Here is a 13,044-nt window from a genome sequence, read left to right as displayed (position 1 = left end):
ATTGGTGTAAGAGGGCAAAGCATTCGGAAAGAACCACAGAAGCGATCTCGCCTCGTCATTACCTTCTGCGAACCAGATTTGTTACTAAATCTATTCCGTGCTTAGGATAACTCAAACACGGACTGAATTCTGCAAGTACTAAAAAAGAGTTGTCCTACTGAATGTGTAAACTCTGACCTACACATTTGTACAGTAAAAGTCTCAGTTCTAAATGCCTTTGTACCTCATTCAGCAGTTAAATTTTTAAATGTCGGCCAGTTCTGATCATGCGTTTTCTTAAACGATACATTCTTGTCCGCATTTTTTTTTAAAACATATCAACGAGGCTTTGCTGTATTTCATCTGGCTGTTAGGAGCGCCTGTGACAATGAAATGGTGGCTTCAAAAACTTGGCCGCATCATATCTGTTGTCGATTTCATGTCGGAGCTGTAGTGTTTGTGCTTCCATATGATTCGGCCATCCTAACTTGCTAAATTAGTTGAGGGAAAACAGTTTGATGAAATCCCTAGCCACGGTGGCTCAGTGCTGCTGCGGCTGAGTTTTGGTACAGGCAAACCGCAAGTCATCCTGTGTGATGGTGGTGGACATCGAAGAACCTCGAGTGGTTGAAATTAATATTAAGCCATGCAGTACAGCCCATGTCACTCTTGGATGTTACCCCATAAACCGCACCAAACCGGCTTTATGGAATTCTTTCAAGCCTTTTTCTTGCGTGGCTTCGAAATGCCTTGAAGTGAATGTTTCGATCTGTGTTGTGTCTGTCACACCAAATATTTCCTGAGGAGGAAAAGAGGGTCGTAGAAAAAAGAATCTGATAATCAGGGAATCCTGTGTGCTGACTAGATGCAGTATAATCTCACTAGTGTGGATCCTGTTTAAACAGATATTCAGACATAGCATACAGATCTGTGATGCTTGGTTAGTCTTCCTGTTACTGCCTTTAGTTGAACTTCGGCTAATGCGTATTTGATCACATTGGACGTTTGGTCAGAATGGACTCAATTAGGTGATTAATAAGCTAGTCCGGGCTTCACGACAGCAAACTTTTTGGCAGTGAATGCTTAACTTTTAGTACTCCTCGGTGTGCGTCAGTGTAGCTGTCACACAGAAATGGAAGCAGCTATGATGGCAGCTATTATATTGTTATTAGCTACTCCTAGCTAGTATGTACTAGTTTGTATTAACGAGCTTTCACTAATATCAGACTTTTAGTTGTACAGCTACCTTCTCTCGGAGCTTTTGAAGGCTAGGCCTTGTATTCTTCTATTCCTAGCTTCACAATCACTCTTGCCATACCAGATCACCTATGATTGTCTTAATATGTATGCTGTAAAAGTACTTTTGATTTTGTTTCTTGATGTCACGAGAGACCAATTATATGGATTTCAAAAAAAGTTTTTTGCAGGAGAATTTTTTAAAAGATTACAACTGAAATTTGCACAAAATTGTACTCGAGTAACGGCATATCTGGAATGGGCAAACAAAAATAAGTTTCCTGAAGATTTCTTAATATTTAATTAAAAATATATTACTTAATAATTAAATTTATTTATGGTCAGGGTTTCATGCGTAAAGTATTAAAATGCTAGCGAAGCTTGCCTCATAGTTTGGGAGCATGTTATGCTTTTTTTTTTGTTAGGTAATGTGTAATTAACTGAGTATACAAAAGTACATTGCTGAGTGTGAAAAAGTATCCAGAAACTTTAAATTAGAAAGTTTTTAATGCCATTAATGCTACATTTTCTTTGTGTCATATATATATATATATATATATATATATATATATATATATATATATATATATATATATATATATATATATATATATATATATATATATTGTGTATGCATGTATGTTTTTCAATAATTTAAGCTTTCCCGAGAAACTTTGTGTCAGGTGCCCTATTTTTATTGGCGGGTGCCTTTTTTTTTTCCCTCTATTGTCTTGCAGACGTGGTTTACGAAGCTTCCTCCAGTCCTGGTATTTGAACTATCCCGGTTTCGCTTCAATCAGAACCTCAACAAGCCTGAAAAAATTCACCATCGGCTAGACTTCCCGGAGAACCTTTACATGGACAGGTTTGACCTCTTGAAATTCTCCCCATTTCTAAGCCCTTGTGACTATCCAACAGGGCTTCAGTGTTGACATTGTTGCAGAAGTGTGCGTGAACATTGAACTAAGGATAGCAAAGGAAAGCGCTGTGGATATTCACACTACCAATGCTAACTAGCAAAATTCTGGCAAGCCAGAAAGAGTGAGAAATGTGCAGACAGGCGCAGATTGAAGTATGAGGTATAATAAAGCGAGCCTGATAGTTTGTTTTTGGATCAAGGAACATGCCGTATCGCTAGACGCTTAGTTCTGGCCGCTACTTCTCCCATGCAGGTATATGGAGTACAACAAAAACATCACCCGCAGCAAGCGAGAGGAGGTCCGCCGTCTCAAAGCAGAACGGGAGAGGCTGAAAAGGCAGCTTGACAAGTATGATGTGGCTGTAATGTTTTTGCTTCTGCATCCAGTGTTGGAACGTTATCACACTATGGCGTTCCACTGTGCCTATCATCGTTTCTTTGGGGCAAAACTTTTGGTGCAGTGGTTTGCAAAGGGCATTCGTTCATGTCCTCATAATTCCCATCATGTTCTCTTCTTAATGTATTGTCAGTCTGGCCCCCCGCATAGGCATTATAGTAGTTTGCAGTTAGCCTCGCAGATAGTATTGGATTTTTTTTTTTTTTTTTTTCTGTTTTAGTCGACAAGCAGCAATTAAACTGGCTGTTTTGGAAGGAACTTACAGTAGAATGCCTGTCTTTGATTTGTGTCAGCATGTTCAATGGCTCTGTGCGCCCTGGCAGCCTGTGAATGTTTTTTCGTATCTGGCTTTGCGGATTTAGCCGGTAAATGATGTAGTTTTGAAAATAATAATAATAATAATAATTGGTTCAAAGGAAGGGAAAGGTGCAGTATCTGTCACAGGATTCTGTGTACACCTGAACCAGAGTGAAAATGGCATGAGAGAAAGAGGAGCCGTATCCTCCACTACGGCTCCTCTTTCTATTTGCAGAATATGGGCCCATATTTGAGCATAAGGGTAGCAATATGATTTTGAATAAACCTGATTTGCCCGCGGGGGTGGTGCAGTCGTGACGGCACTCGACTACTGTTCCCAAGGATGTGGGATCGAATCCCGGCCTCAGCGGTCGCTTTTCGATGGAGGCGAAAAGCAAGGCGCCCGTGTGCTGTGCGATGTCAGTGCACATTAAAGAACCTCAGGTGGTCGAAATTTCCGGAGCCCTCCACTACGGCGTCTTTCATAGCCTGAGTCGCTTTGGGACGTTAAACCCCACAAACCAAACCTGATTTGATCCGAATTTGCCTATATCTACTGGCAGGTACAGGGTGTAGCGTCAATGACTCGTGTTATCCCATCAGGTCAATATATCCAGGCAAAGGAGAGATCAGTTGGAACTTCTTAAAAAACCATTTTGAACCTACTCAAAACCATGTTAAACCAGCCTGTTCCGCATTAAGTTCAGTTTGGAAATTCCACCCTGTTGTTTTTTATTGGACTGGAAAAGTAAAAAAATTTTATTGTGGTTTACCAAATTTGTCTTTCCATTGCCATATGCCTCCTGTTCTGACTCTGTTAGGTGTGTTTTGCATTGAACATGCACCAGTAGCCCTCATTGGCACACACTTAGTGTAGCAGATTTTAAGATGAAAGCCTTTAACAGCTCGTGAGTGGCGTCCACAGAATGTGTGCGCAAGATGTGTCCGCGGGATTCCACGGCATAATGGAGGGGTTCTGGTATTAGTGACCCATAGTTATAGTTAGTGATAGGTAATGATACTCAGTGATGAGGGAGAGAGAGACAGAGACTTTTTCTCTTTCTACCCTCTCCCTCTTTCTAGAAAAAGTGGAGTCTCTCAAAGAGAGAGAGACTCTCTTCCGTTCTCTCTCTTGAGGAATAGGGGACATTCCAAGGATCGCAGCACGGCAGCCAAAATGCTTTCTCCTTAGTGCACGTAACGGGACTTAAGTGCTTTTCCTATATTCTTTTTTTTAGTGTATTATTGATTTGTGTCTGCTAAATAGGGCTTTATCTGGGCTGGCCACTGTTAGAGTGCATCCATCTGCTTTGTGCAGATATGTCCAGTATGGCTCTGGACCCAAGAGGGTGCCCCTTCAAGATGTGCTCCAGTACACTCTCGAGTTTGTCGAGAGCAAGGCGGCCCAGCAGAAGAACGAGGAAGAGCAAATGGCTTCACCGTCGTCCAAGTAATAATCTGCTGTGAATGTGATGCGCGTGTGGGAGCTTATCGGTGTGAGGTGCACCTTTCGGTTACGTCTGTGAGGATCTGCTCTCCTTAAAAAAAAAAAAAAAACGTTGAGCCATTTTAGAGGATAATTGAAGGGCAGTAAGCATCACAGCTTTGTGTACCAGAAACTGACTTCAGCTTAAGTGGTCATTCTGTTGCTTAATGCGCCAGATGTTTGCGCAGAGATTCTAAGTATGAAGTGCTGAAGAAGCTGCCACATTACTGACTAAGATGGTGGCAGGGGCTTCTGCGATGATACAGCTAGCTTGTGAATAGGCTGGGACAGCTTGATAAAAATGGGCAGAGCTTAGTTTGGTGACATAACATGAACTGGGGGAAGTGCCGTGTACAGTAAAACCTCGTTACAAGAGACACTCAAGGGACCCGAAAAACATGTCTGTTGTAAGCAAGGTCTCTTCTAACCAAAAATTCTGAAATCACTGTGTTGATCAGTTTACTGCACATCTGCATATAAATGCATTCACATGCATTAACAAGAAATTGTTCAGGAAAGCTTAAAGAAGTTATTCCTACTAGTATGTATTTTTGTGAGTGCAGAGTGTATTCCTTCCCAAATTCTGGAGGTAAAGCACTTCACTTTGCAAGCCTTCCTGTTGCTCTAATACCTTTGAGGCACTGTTACATGCTCGTCACCCTCAGATGATTCAGAAGAGAAAGACATCAGGATTCTAAGCTTTCATCTATCAAATTTTAACAGTGAGGAGTTAAAAATGCTGGATGTCATTCATGCATTTTAATTTGCTTCGTAGGTAACAGTAACATGATGCCGTTTTGACTTTCCAATCATGGGGAAGCACTCCTCAGTTCCTGACATACACAATAAAAAGGACACTGATATGGAACAGAATTTAGCTAAGGGGAATCTGAAGCGCATCATGTACGAGTTGGTACGTTCCAGATGCATTGCATGAGCACACCTGGGTTGTGTCTCTTCTAAATAGTGAAGAATTTACTCCAGGGACCTGAAAAAGTTGTCCTTAGTAACCGAGCGTCTCTTGTAACCATTTCTCTTGTATGCAATGTTGTTAACATGGCAGACATAGGGAAACCAACCAAACCATTTTCAAATGTCTCATAACCGAGTGTCTCTTGTAACGAGATTTAGCTGTACTAGGAAAGCGTAGTGCTTCGCTGTCATTGGCTTTTTGGCAAAGTTCACAGCAGAAATTGGTCCTACTTTATATTCATATTCTTGTGTGAAGCAGACCAGAAATTAGTGGATTTTTTTTCCTTTTTTCATTCTCTGTTAAGTGGAGGGGTGAACTAACACTGCAGACGAATAGTTCAAATAAACCTTATAACTAGCAGCAGTTCAACTTCCAATGTGGAAGGGAAAAATTTTTTCACTGCAGTGCAGTGTTTCCCCCTATATCGAATTATTTAAATCTCCTTGAAAATTTTATGCAAAAGTAATACAGTAACTATTGGCATGTATCAAATTGCAGTCCTTCTGCAACATTCGACACACATGTATCTGTTGTTTGGATTGTTTGGCTTAAGCAACAACAAGAAAGTGCCGAATTCAATTTTCGAAATCTGTTTTTAAGACTAAAAAGGTTCCAGCCTTATCAGCATTAATTACTGATGAATCAAATGCTGAGGCTGACAACTGATTTGAAATAAACAAGTGGTAAGATGGCAAGAGAGCTCTAAGTCACTTTTGACTCCATTGTATATTGGCAAAAAAAAATGTAATTCATTCGTAGGAAATAATAGTCGCTGGAAAAAACCTCGAAACTGTGTTCTAAAATGAGCACCAGAAAAAAAAAAGAATCTGCCATATTTTAATGGCTCTCAAGGGACTAACCTTATAATAAATTCTAAAAATTCCAACTCTTAGATATACAGCAAATGGTGTTTCTCTCGATGGCACACTTATGAACATGGACAAGTAAGTGACAGGTGGCTTGCTCAGTGCACTGCCTGAGTTGCTGCATGCCTGGTTTTGCAAGCCTGGTATTCATTATGTTAGCTTTATTATGCTGGGATTAGGGCGAGCAAACCTTCCACTGCCACGCAATCGTAACACACGATGGCAGCAAATACCTGTTGAAGCGAATGATGCTAAAGACCGGCATTATGATTGCGTCAGCCTGCGCGCGCTTTCGTTAATGGATGTAGGGACTGACAGAAGGTGACAGACGTGGGATGTATGTGAATTTTTGACTCGCAAGAAAATCTCTCAACTTTTTCCCCTGCGTTAGGAACCCTGCACCCAAACTGAAGTCAGTATCTTTTTGACAAAACAAAAATGGTGCATTCATTATGCAAGCATGTACAGTATTCTACCTGCTGTAATAAATGCACATAGCCTCCAATTTCTGGAGGAAGTTGAGGTAAATAAAAAAAAGGTGCATTTTTTATGCGAGTGAGTGTGGTAAATGTTTGGATCGGTAGGGGGAACTTATATACAGGTGGCGAAAGCTTGGAAGTGAACATTGTGAGAACGAAAAAGAAACTAATGTAAAAGTTTCCGTGCCTCTGCAGCTTATGTGTGGGCTCCCCCGGAAGCTCCCCGCCCGATGAAGGTCACTCGAGGGGTGAGAGCCCCCGCAGCACCATCGAAGGGCCTTACCCACGACACGTGGCAGAGCCAGAGCTCAGGATGCTGCAGAACTGCTTGCGTCGATGGCGCGGCGAGGTCGAGCATGACGTGAAGGGTGAGCCACCTTTGAGCCACTGCGTTAGCCCTCTCTGTCCACTGTGCAAAATATTGTTACCATAGCATGCACTCACTGCGCATGGGCACTGTTTATGTGGTGGTTTCTGCAGTTTTTACTGGCTCATCGTACGTTCGTGACGACATAGACACAATTTCAGAGCATAGCTGCTCTGTAATTTGTAACAAAAGGGATTCGTCTGTCGGCATTCTTCCATTTGTACTTTTTGTCAGATTTCAGAAGAGTGGTGGTGGTGGTAGTAGTAGTAGTAGTAGTAGTAGTAGTAGTAGTAGTAGTATGAAGTAGTAGTAGTAGTAGTAGTATGAAGTAGTAGTAGTAGTAGTAGTATGAAGTAGTAGTAGTAGTAGTATGAAGTAGTAGTAGTAGTATGAAGTAGTAGTAGTAGTATGAAGTAGTAGTAGTAGTAGTAGTAGTAGTAGTAGTAGTATGAAGTAGTAGTAGTAGTAGTAGTATGAAGTAGTAGTAGTAGTAGTAGTAGTAGTAGTAGTAGTATGAAGTAGTTGTAGTAGTAGTAGTAGTATGAAGTAGTTGTAGTAGTAGTAGTAGTATGAAGTAGTAGTAGTAGTAGTAAATGGTTATTTTATGTTTTATGTCCAAAAGGAAAGAAAAGGTGTTTGGCAGCCCCTGTATCTGCTATTTGATATATTTGGATTACTTATTAAATATATTATTAAATATGGATATGAAATTTATGAAATGCATTTCAGGAGAGAAATAACAAAACAAATCCTAGAACATAATTCCTCGGTTGGGACTGCATATTTTGTTAAAAATGAAATGTTTTCATAAATACGAATTTACCACATTTGGTTGTCCCACTAATTGTAGCTTTGGAATCCACATTTCCAACTACAGCTGCTTTTCGGAACCTACTAAGGACTGCAACTCTTGCCATTCTCCGGGGTAGCGGCAGCTTGAGGAAACTTGTAGGAAAATTAGCCTAGTCTTTGCTACATTCTTGTCATAAGCACCTCATTACAATGATGCATTTAAATGAATTGATATCTTTTTGTAAGAAAGGATGCGGACCATGAAAGGGAAATAACAAGAATAGGATTGGAATGGAGCGCATTTGGCAAGCACTCCCAGATTATGACTAGCAGCTTACTGGTATCGCTCAAGAGGAAAGTATACAACATTTGCATTTTACCTGTACTTACCTATGGGGCTGAAACATGGAGGCTAACAAAGAGGGTTCTACTTAAGTTGAGGACAACGCAGAGGGCTATGGAACGAAAAATGGTAGGGGTAACATTAAGAAATAAAAAATTTGCAAAGTGGGTCAGAGAAATAGCTCAAGTCATAGACATTCTAGTGGAAATCAAGAAGAAGAAATGGGCATGGGCAGGACCTGTAGTGTGAAGAAAGGATAACCGATGGTCACTTAGGGTAACAAACTGGATTCCAAAGGAAGGAAAGCGAAATGGGGCGGCAGAAAGTTGGGTGGGCGGATGAGGTTAAAGAAGTTCGCAGGGGTCAAGTGGATGCAGCTAGCACAGAACCAGGTTAATTGGAAGAATATGGGAGAGGTCTTCGCCCTGCAGTGGGTATAGTCAGGCTGATGATGATGAGGATGATGATGTAAGAAAGGTTTTAAGTTAAATGTGGCAGCATGTTTGTTGCATGGAAATATCATCATCATCATAAGCCAGACTACAGTCGAACCCGGTTATATCGAACCCGGTTATATCGAACCCGGATATATCGAATTTTGGTTATATCGAAGTCACGGAATATCCCCTTGAAAATGCCATGTAAAAGTATAGGAAAGCCGCGTCATATATCGAACTTAATTTCACCGGCCGTTCGATATATCGAACTCCGCACCACACACTGGAAAGTGTGCCTTCCCCAAAGACGATCGCATCACACTTGGCCGTTTGCCGCATGACGTTTTCAAGCCATGCGCGGAAGGAATGAGAAGGGACAGTTCGGCGACTGCTGGTCTGGGCAGCGTTGCGCCCATTCCCCAAAGGCGCCCGCATCTGCAGTTATCGTTTCCCGCGCGCCAACGCGCCAACATATGATGTTTGCAAGCCATGTGCGTGGGTGTGCCCATTCTTTTGCGGAGCTATCTCTCTCCTTCAGCACGCGCTACACATGTGCCAAGCCAGCTAAGCCCGTTTTCAGACAGACGTCGGACGCTTTCTCCAGCGTGTGTTGCGAGCCTTCTGCGCCTCTGCGCACGGAGGCGGCTGACGTGGCTATGGCGTCTGCGGACATTAAGAAACGGCAGCTCTCTGGTGCTTTTTTTTTATAGAGTCATCCTTTCTTATCGTGCTGTTCGGACTTTAAGCGGCGGCAATTTTCTTTTTTTTTTTTTTTGCGGGAGTCGTTTATCTTGCATGTATGAATCGACGAAAGCACGCGGTCAGCTGCTGCGATCATGACGCCCGCCCTAAGCGCGGGGTGGCCTGTGCAATCAAGCCATCACGGGCACTCTGCCAAGTTCGCTCCCCGCCACCGCAGGAGCTATCAAGAGATAAACGCGCTCATTTCTTGGCACGCTGCCAAGAAATGAGCTGTGGATGAGACAACCCAAGCAGAGTGACGCGCGCCATCGACATGCAAGCGGAAACGCTCGCGATTTCTGCCGCGGCGACACAAACCTTGTTTTGAGCTGCCGCAATGGCTCGAGCGGCGAGAAGTTTGAAATTTTTCGCTCTGTCGCTGCCCTTCGTCGCTGAGATTGCTCAATCGCTTGCGAGCTGGCCTTTACGCATTTTTTTTTTTCAAATTCTCGGGTGCAAAAGTGGAGGGTGGGTTCATTATGCGAGTGGGTTGATTACGCGACAAATACGGTATCGTTTTTTCGCATCGTAAGTACCGTCACAAGCCGATTTCTGTATATCGAATTATCGATATATCGAACTATTTCGCGATCCCCTTCGAGTTTGATATATCCTGTTTCGACTGTATACCTATAGGGTGTCTAGCAATTGGGAAAACCGAAAATTAGCAGGGAAATTTTATGCACCGGGAGAAATCAGTGAAATGTCAGGGAAACCATCAAAACTTTTGCCAAGTCAAGGAAAATGGCATGATATATTCTGCAGTGCATTTTCATATTAAGCTGGTGCACTTCAAGTGTGTTATGCAGATTTTATTATTTTTTTTGTGTGCGTGCTGTCTCGCCAGCATGCGCGGCCGCCTCAAGGCGAGGCGGGATATATTACTTTGACACCAACTCATGCCTGAGCTGCCACAATAGAAGAACCAATAAGAACATGAGGTGGGTACTCCATAAAGTATGCAGAAGCGCTGCATGAGAGTAGTATGCGACAAAAAGCTGGAATAACTGCGCCGGCAGCATCCAGTGCTAAAGCAGTCGGCGGGCTGTGCTGCCAAGCACGCGTGTGCAGCCATATTGAAGTGGATTGGCTTGGCATTTTGTGGGGTGGACGGCTCGCGTGCTCTGAGGGGCGAGTAGCATTGCGCTTTTAATTTTCACTAAACTTTTGACGTTTGTAACGGCCATTAACACTAATGATAGCCTTTTCACTATTGTAAATTGCAGAATATGATTAATAAATAGCTTTTTGTCGTTAATTATTCATCTGTGTTCATTATCATCAGCAGCTACATTTTTGTGCCTTTCACTGTTCAGGGAATTTGAACTGAAATAATCAGGGAAAACCTGGAAGAGTCTGGGATTCTGCAGTAGGGATTCTGGAGTCTGCAGTAGGTAGACACCCTGACCTACTGCAGGGCGAAGGCCTCTCCCATGTTCCTCCGACTAACCTGGTCCTTCGTGCTAGCTGCATCGACTTGACCCCTGCAAACTTACCACCCATCTAACTTTCTGCAGCCCCCTGCGGGGAAATGTAGTCATTTCAGAGTGCTATGCTGGATTGCAAGAAGTTTTTCAGATGGGTTTTTAATGTTCATAAAGAATACAAAACTTCAAGAAATATATGGCAGCTTTTTGCTCAGTTTATTCGTGCAGTCAGGTCACCTTGACAGTCATTTCAGAGTGCTATGCTGGATTGCAAGAAGTTTTTCAGATGGGTTTTTAATGTTCATAAAGAATACAAAACTTCAAGAAATATATGGCAGCTTTTTGCTCAGTTTATTCGTGCAGTCAGGTCACCTTGACATACGTGCAACATTTTTCCCTACTACTAGTTACTCATGTATCTTCTATAAGTTCTAGAACCCGTGTTCATACTGTTAAGAGACCAACAACATGCACTTAGGTGGAAGTCATAGACTGCACTGTTGCACTAAATGAACCTTACACTGACGCTCAATTAAATTCAGTGACAATTGGGACTATGGTAGGCCTGCTCTTGCCACTTTTATGCTGGCTTTCAGATTCTTACTCGTGACAATTCCTTAATATTCTCATAACATGACTGGACATGCTTATTCATACAATCAATTAAGCTTGTTGCTCTCTATATGGCTAAAACCTGGTCTCCAACTTGAATTGAGGTTGTCTTCGATACACTAGCTACTTGAATATTTGATGTACTTTTGCGAAATACTGCCCATGAAGCATGTTCAGCGTAATAATGAATTACAAACTAAAATAAACAATTATTCTGAAAAAACAAAAAACAAAGCTCCGTAGTTAGCTTTTGTGAATGGCAGATTGGCATTGAAGTATAAAGTTGCTAAAATCCTGATTTTAAGTGCATTATTCTGGCCACCTTTACTGTATACTGAAGATTGTAGCGCAGTAGTAACAAGGACAACATGAGGAGAATGCAAACGCAAGCGCTGTTTTACTAACAGCTATTTTATTGCCTTGAACCAGATTATATAGGCACTTGGTTCAAAACAACAAACCGAAGAACCAACACTTCAGGCATCCATGGCGTGATTATCTCGCCTTTGTCTCCCGTTTCTCCAAACTTTCATCTTATCATTAGCATTCAGAAATGACCTTTCTTTTTCGATAAGGCACACAGGGGGTGTTACTGACACATTTATATGCACATTTTGAAATCACAAGAGCCGCTTCTATCACCCTGACACTTGTGTAGAGTAGCTGTGTTTGCGTTGTCTCGTCTCGTGCTTGTTACTACTGCTCAGCAATCTCCACTATTGAAAACCAACTAGCCAGTCACTGTTTTAAGCCTTTATTGCCCCAAGGATGTAGCATTATATAAAGCCCCTCTTGCACCTTTTGCACTGTGAAATGTTTGAGGGCATCTCGGTGCATTATAGTCTCTCTCCTGCTACTGCTGCTCGCTCCTCACAAAGTGTCGGGGGTACATACCCGCTCCTGGGCAGCTGGCAGGCACAAAGGTGCAAGTCAGTAGCTGCTGAAAGTGCTTCGACGTCTTTTCTCAGAACCACTCCGAGCTAGTATAAGTGGCAAAAAATGAAAGGGCTTGTTGTTCAAGCACCTTGCTGCTGCAAACCATGAAACCAGAAAAAAAAAAAAAAAGCATCGATCAGACACTTGAGCTGTCGCATTGGTTTATGTGGGTATGTTACACTTAAAGTGCTGGTCTTGTTGAAGTCATGATACCTGTTATGGTTACATGACTGAATATCATTGCATATTTCTCTTGCAGAGTTGCAGGATAGCATGAGTCGTATTGACTCAACAATCCGGGAGATCTACCAGGAACCTTCGTTACGCCAGGTGAACTGCAATTTTGTTTTGAGGCAGCCCTGCTAACTATGAAAACTGGGTCTCACGCTAATTCTTTTCGTTCTTTCGATGCAAAATTGTCGTATCCAGAACTGCGTTACCTATACCGACCGAATGTTTTTGCTTAAACACCTTTGCTTTTGGCAGTCAAGTTTGTAGATGGCCCTGTTCATTGCAAGCATCGTGAGTGTTCTTACAGAAGTTGTGTTAGTTAAGCTTTGTATCTGTCGACTTCCTTATCACAATTGTAGGATGAATGCAAGATTTGTGACAACAATATATGTGTCAGGTGCAGAAAATCTATACCTATAGTTTAGAATATTAAAAGTGCTACAGATTAGGTGATAAGGATCAGGCCCTAGGGGGTTTGTTTCGGAGCCGTGTGGCTCGTTATGCATTCCTACTGTTCCAAATTTTC

General features: G+C 42.2%; 1 protein-coding gene across 4 annotated transcripts in view; it reads left to right on the top strand.

Moving 5' to 3' along the window:
• LOC146186585 (ubiquitin carboxyl-terminal hydrolase 25-like) overlaps window positions 1-13,044 on the top strand; it is a 74,081-nt gene that overhangs the window by 21,979 nt on the left and 39,058 nt on the right. For all 4 annotated transcript variants that reach the window (XM_084607307.1, XM_084607305.1, XM_084607306.1 and 1 more), the window contains 5 exons: window positions 1,953-2,080; window positions 2,388-2,483; window positions 4,147-4,278; window positions 6,828-7,000; window positions 12,547-12,617. In XM_084607307.1, the coding sequence (XP_084463433.1) occupies window positions 1,953-2,080; window positions 2,388-2,483; window positions 4,147-4,278; window positions 6,828-7,000; window positions 12,547-12,617 (600 nt within the window). The remainder of the gene's footprint in view (window positions 1-1,952; window positions 2,081-2,387; window positions 2,484-4,146; window positions 4,279-6,827; window positions 7,001-12,546; window positions 12,618-13,044) is intronic.

This window comes from Amblyomma maculatum, chromosome 6, assembly GCF_055883805.1.
Source record: "Amblyomma maculatum isolate TAMU_Amacu chromosome 6, ASM5588380v1, whole genome shotgun sequence".
Taxonomy (NCBI): Eukaryota; Metazoa; Arthropoda; class Arachnida; order Ixodida; family Ixodidae; genus Amblyomma; species Amblyomma maculatum.
Note: the sequence above shows the minus strand (reverse complement) of the source record. Positions and strands in the feature narration are given on the sequence as shown.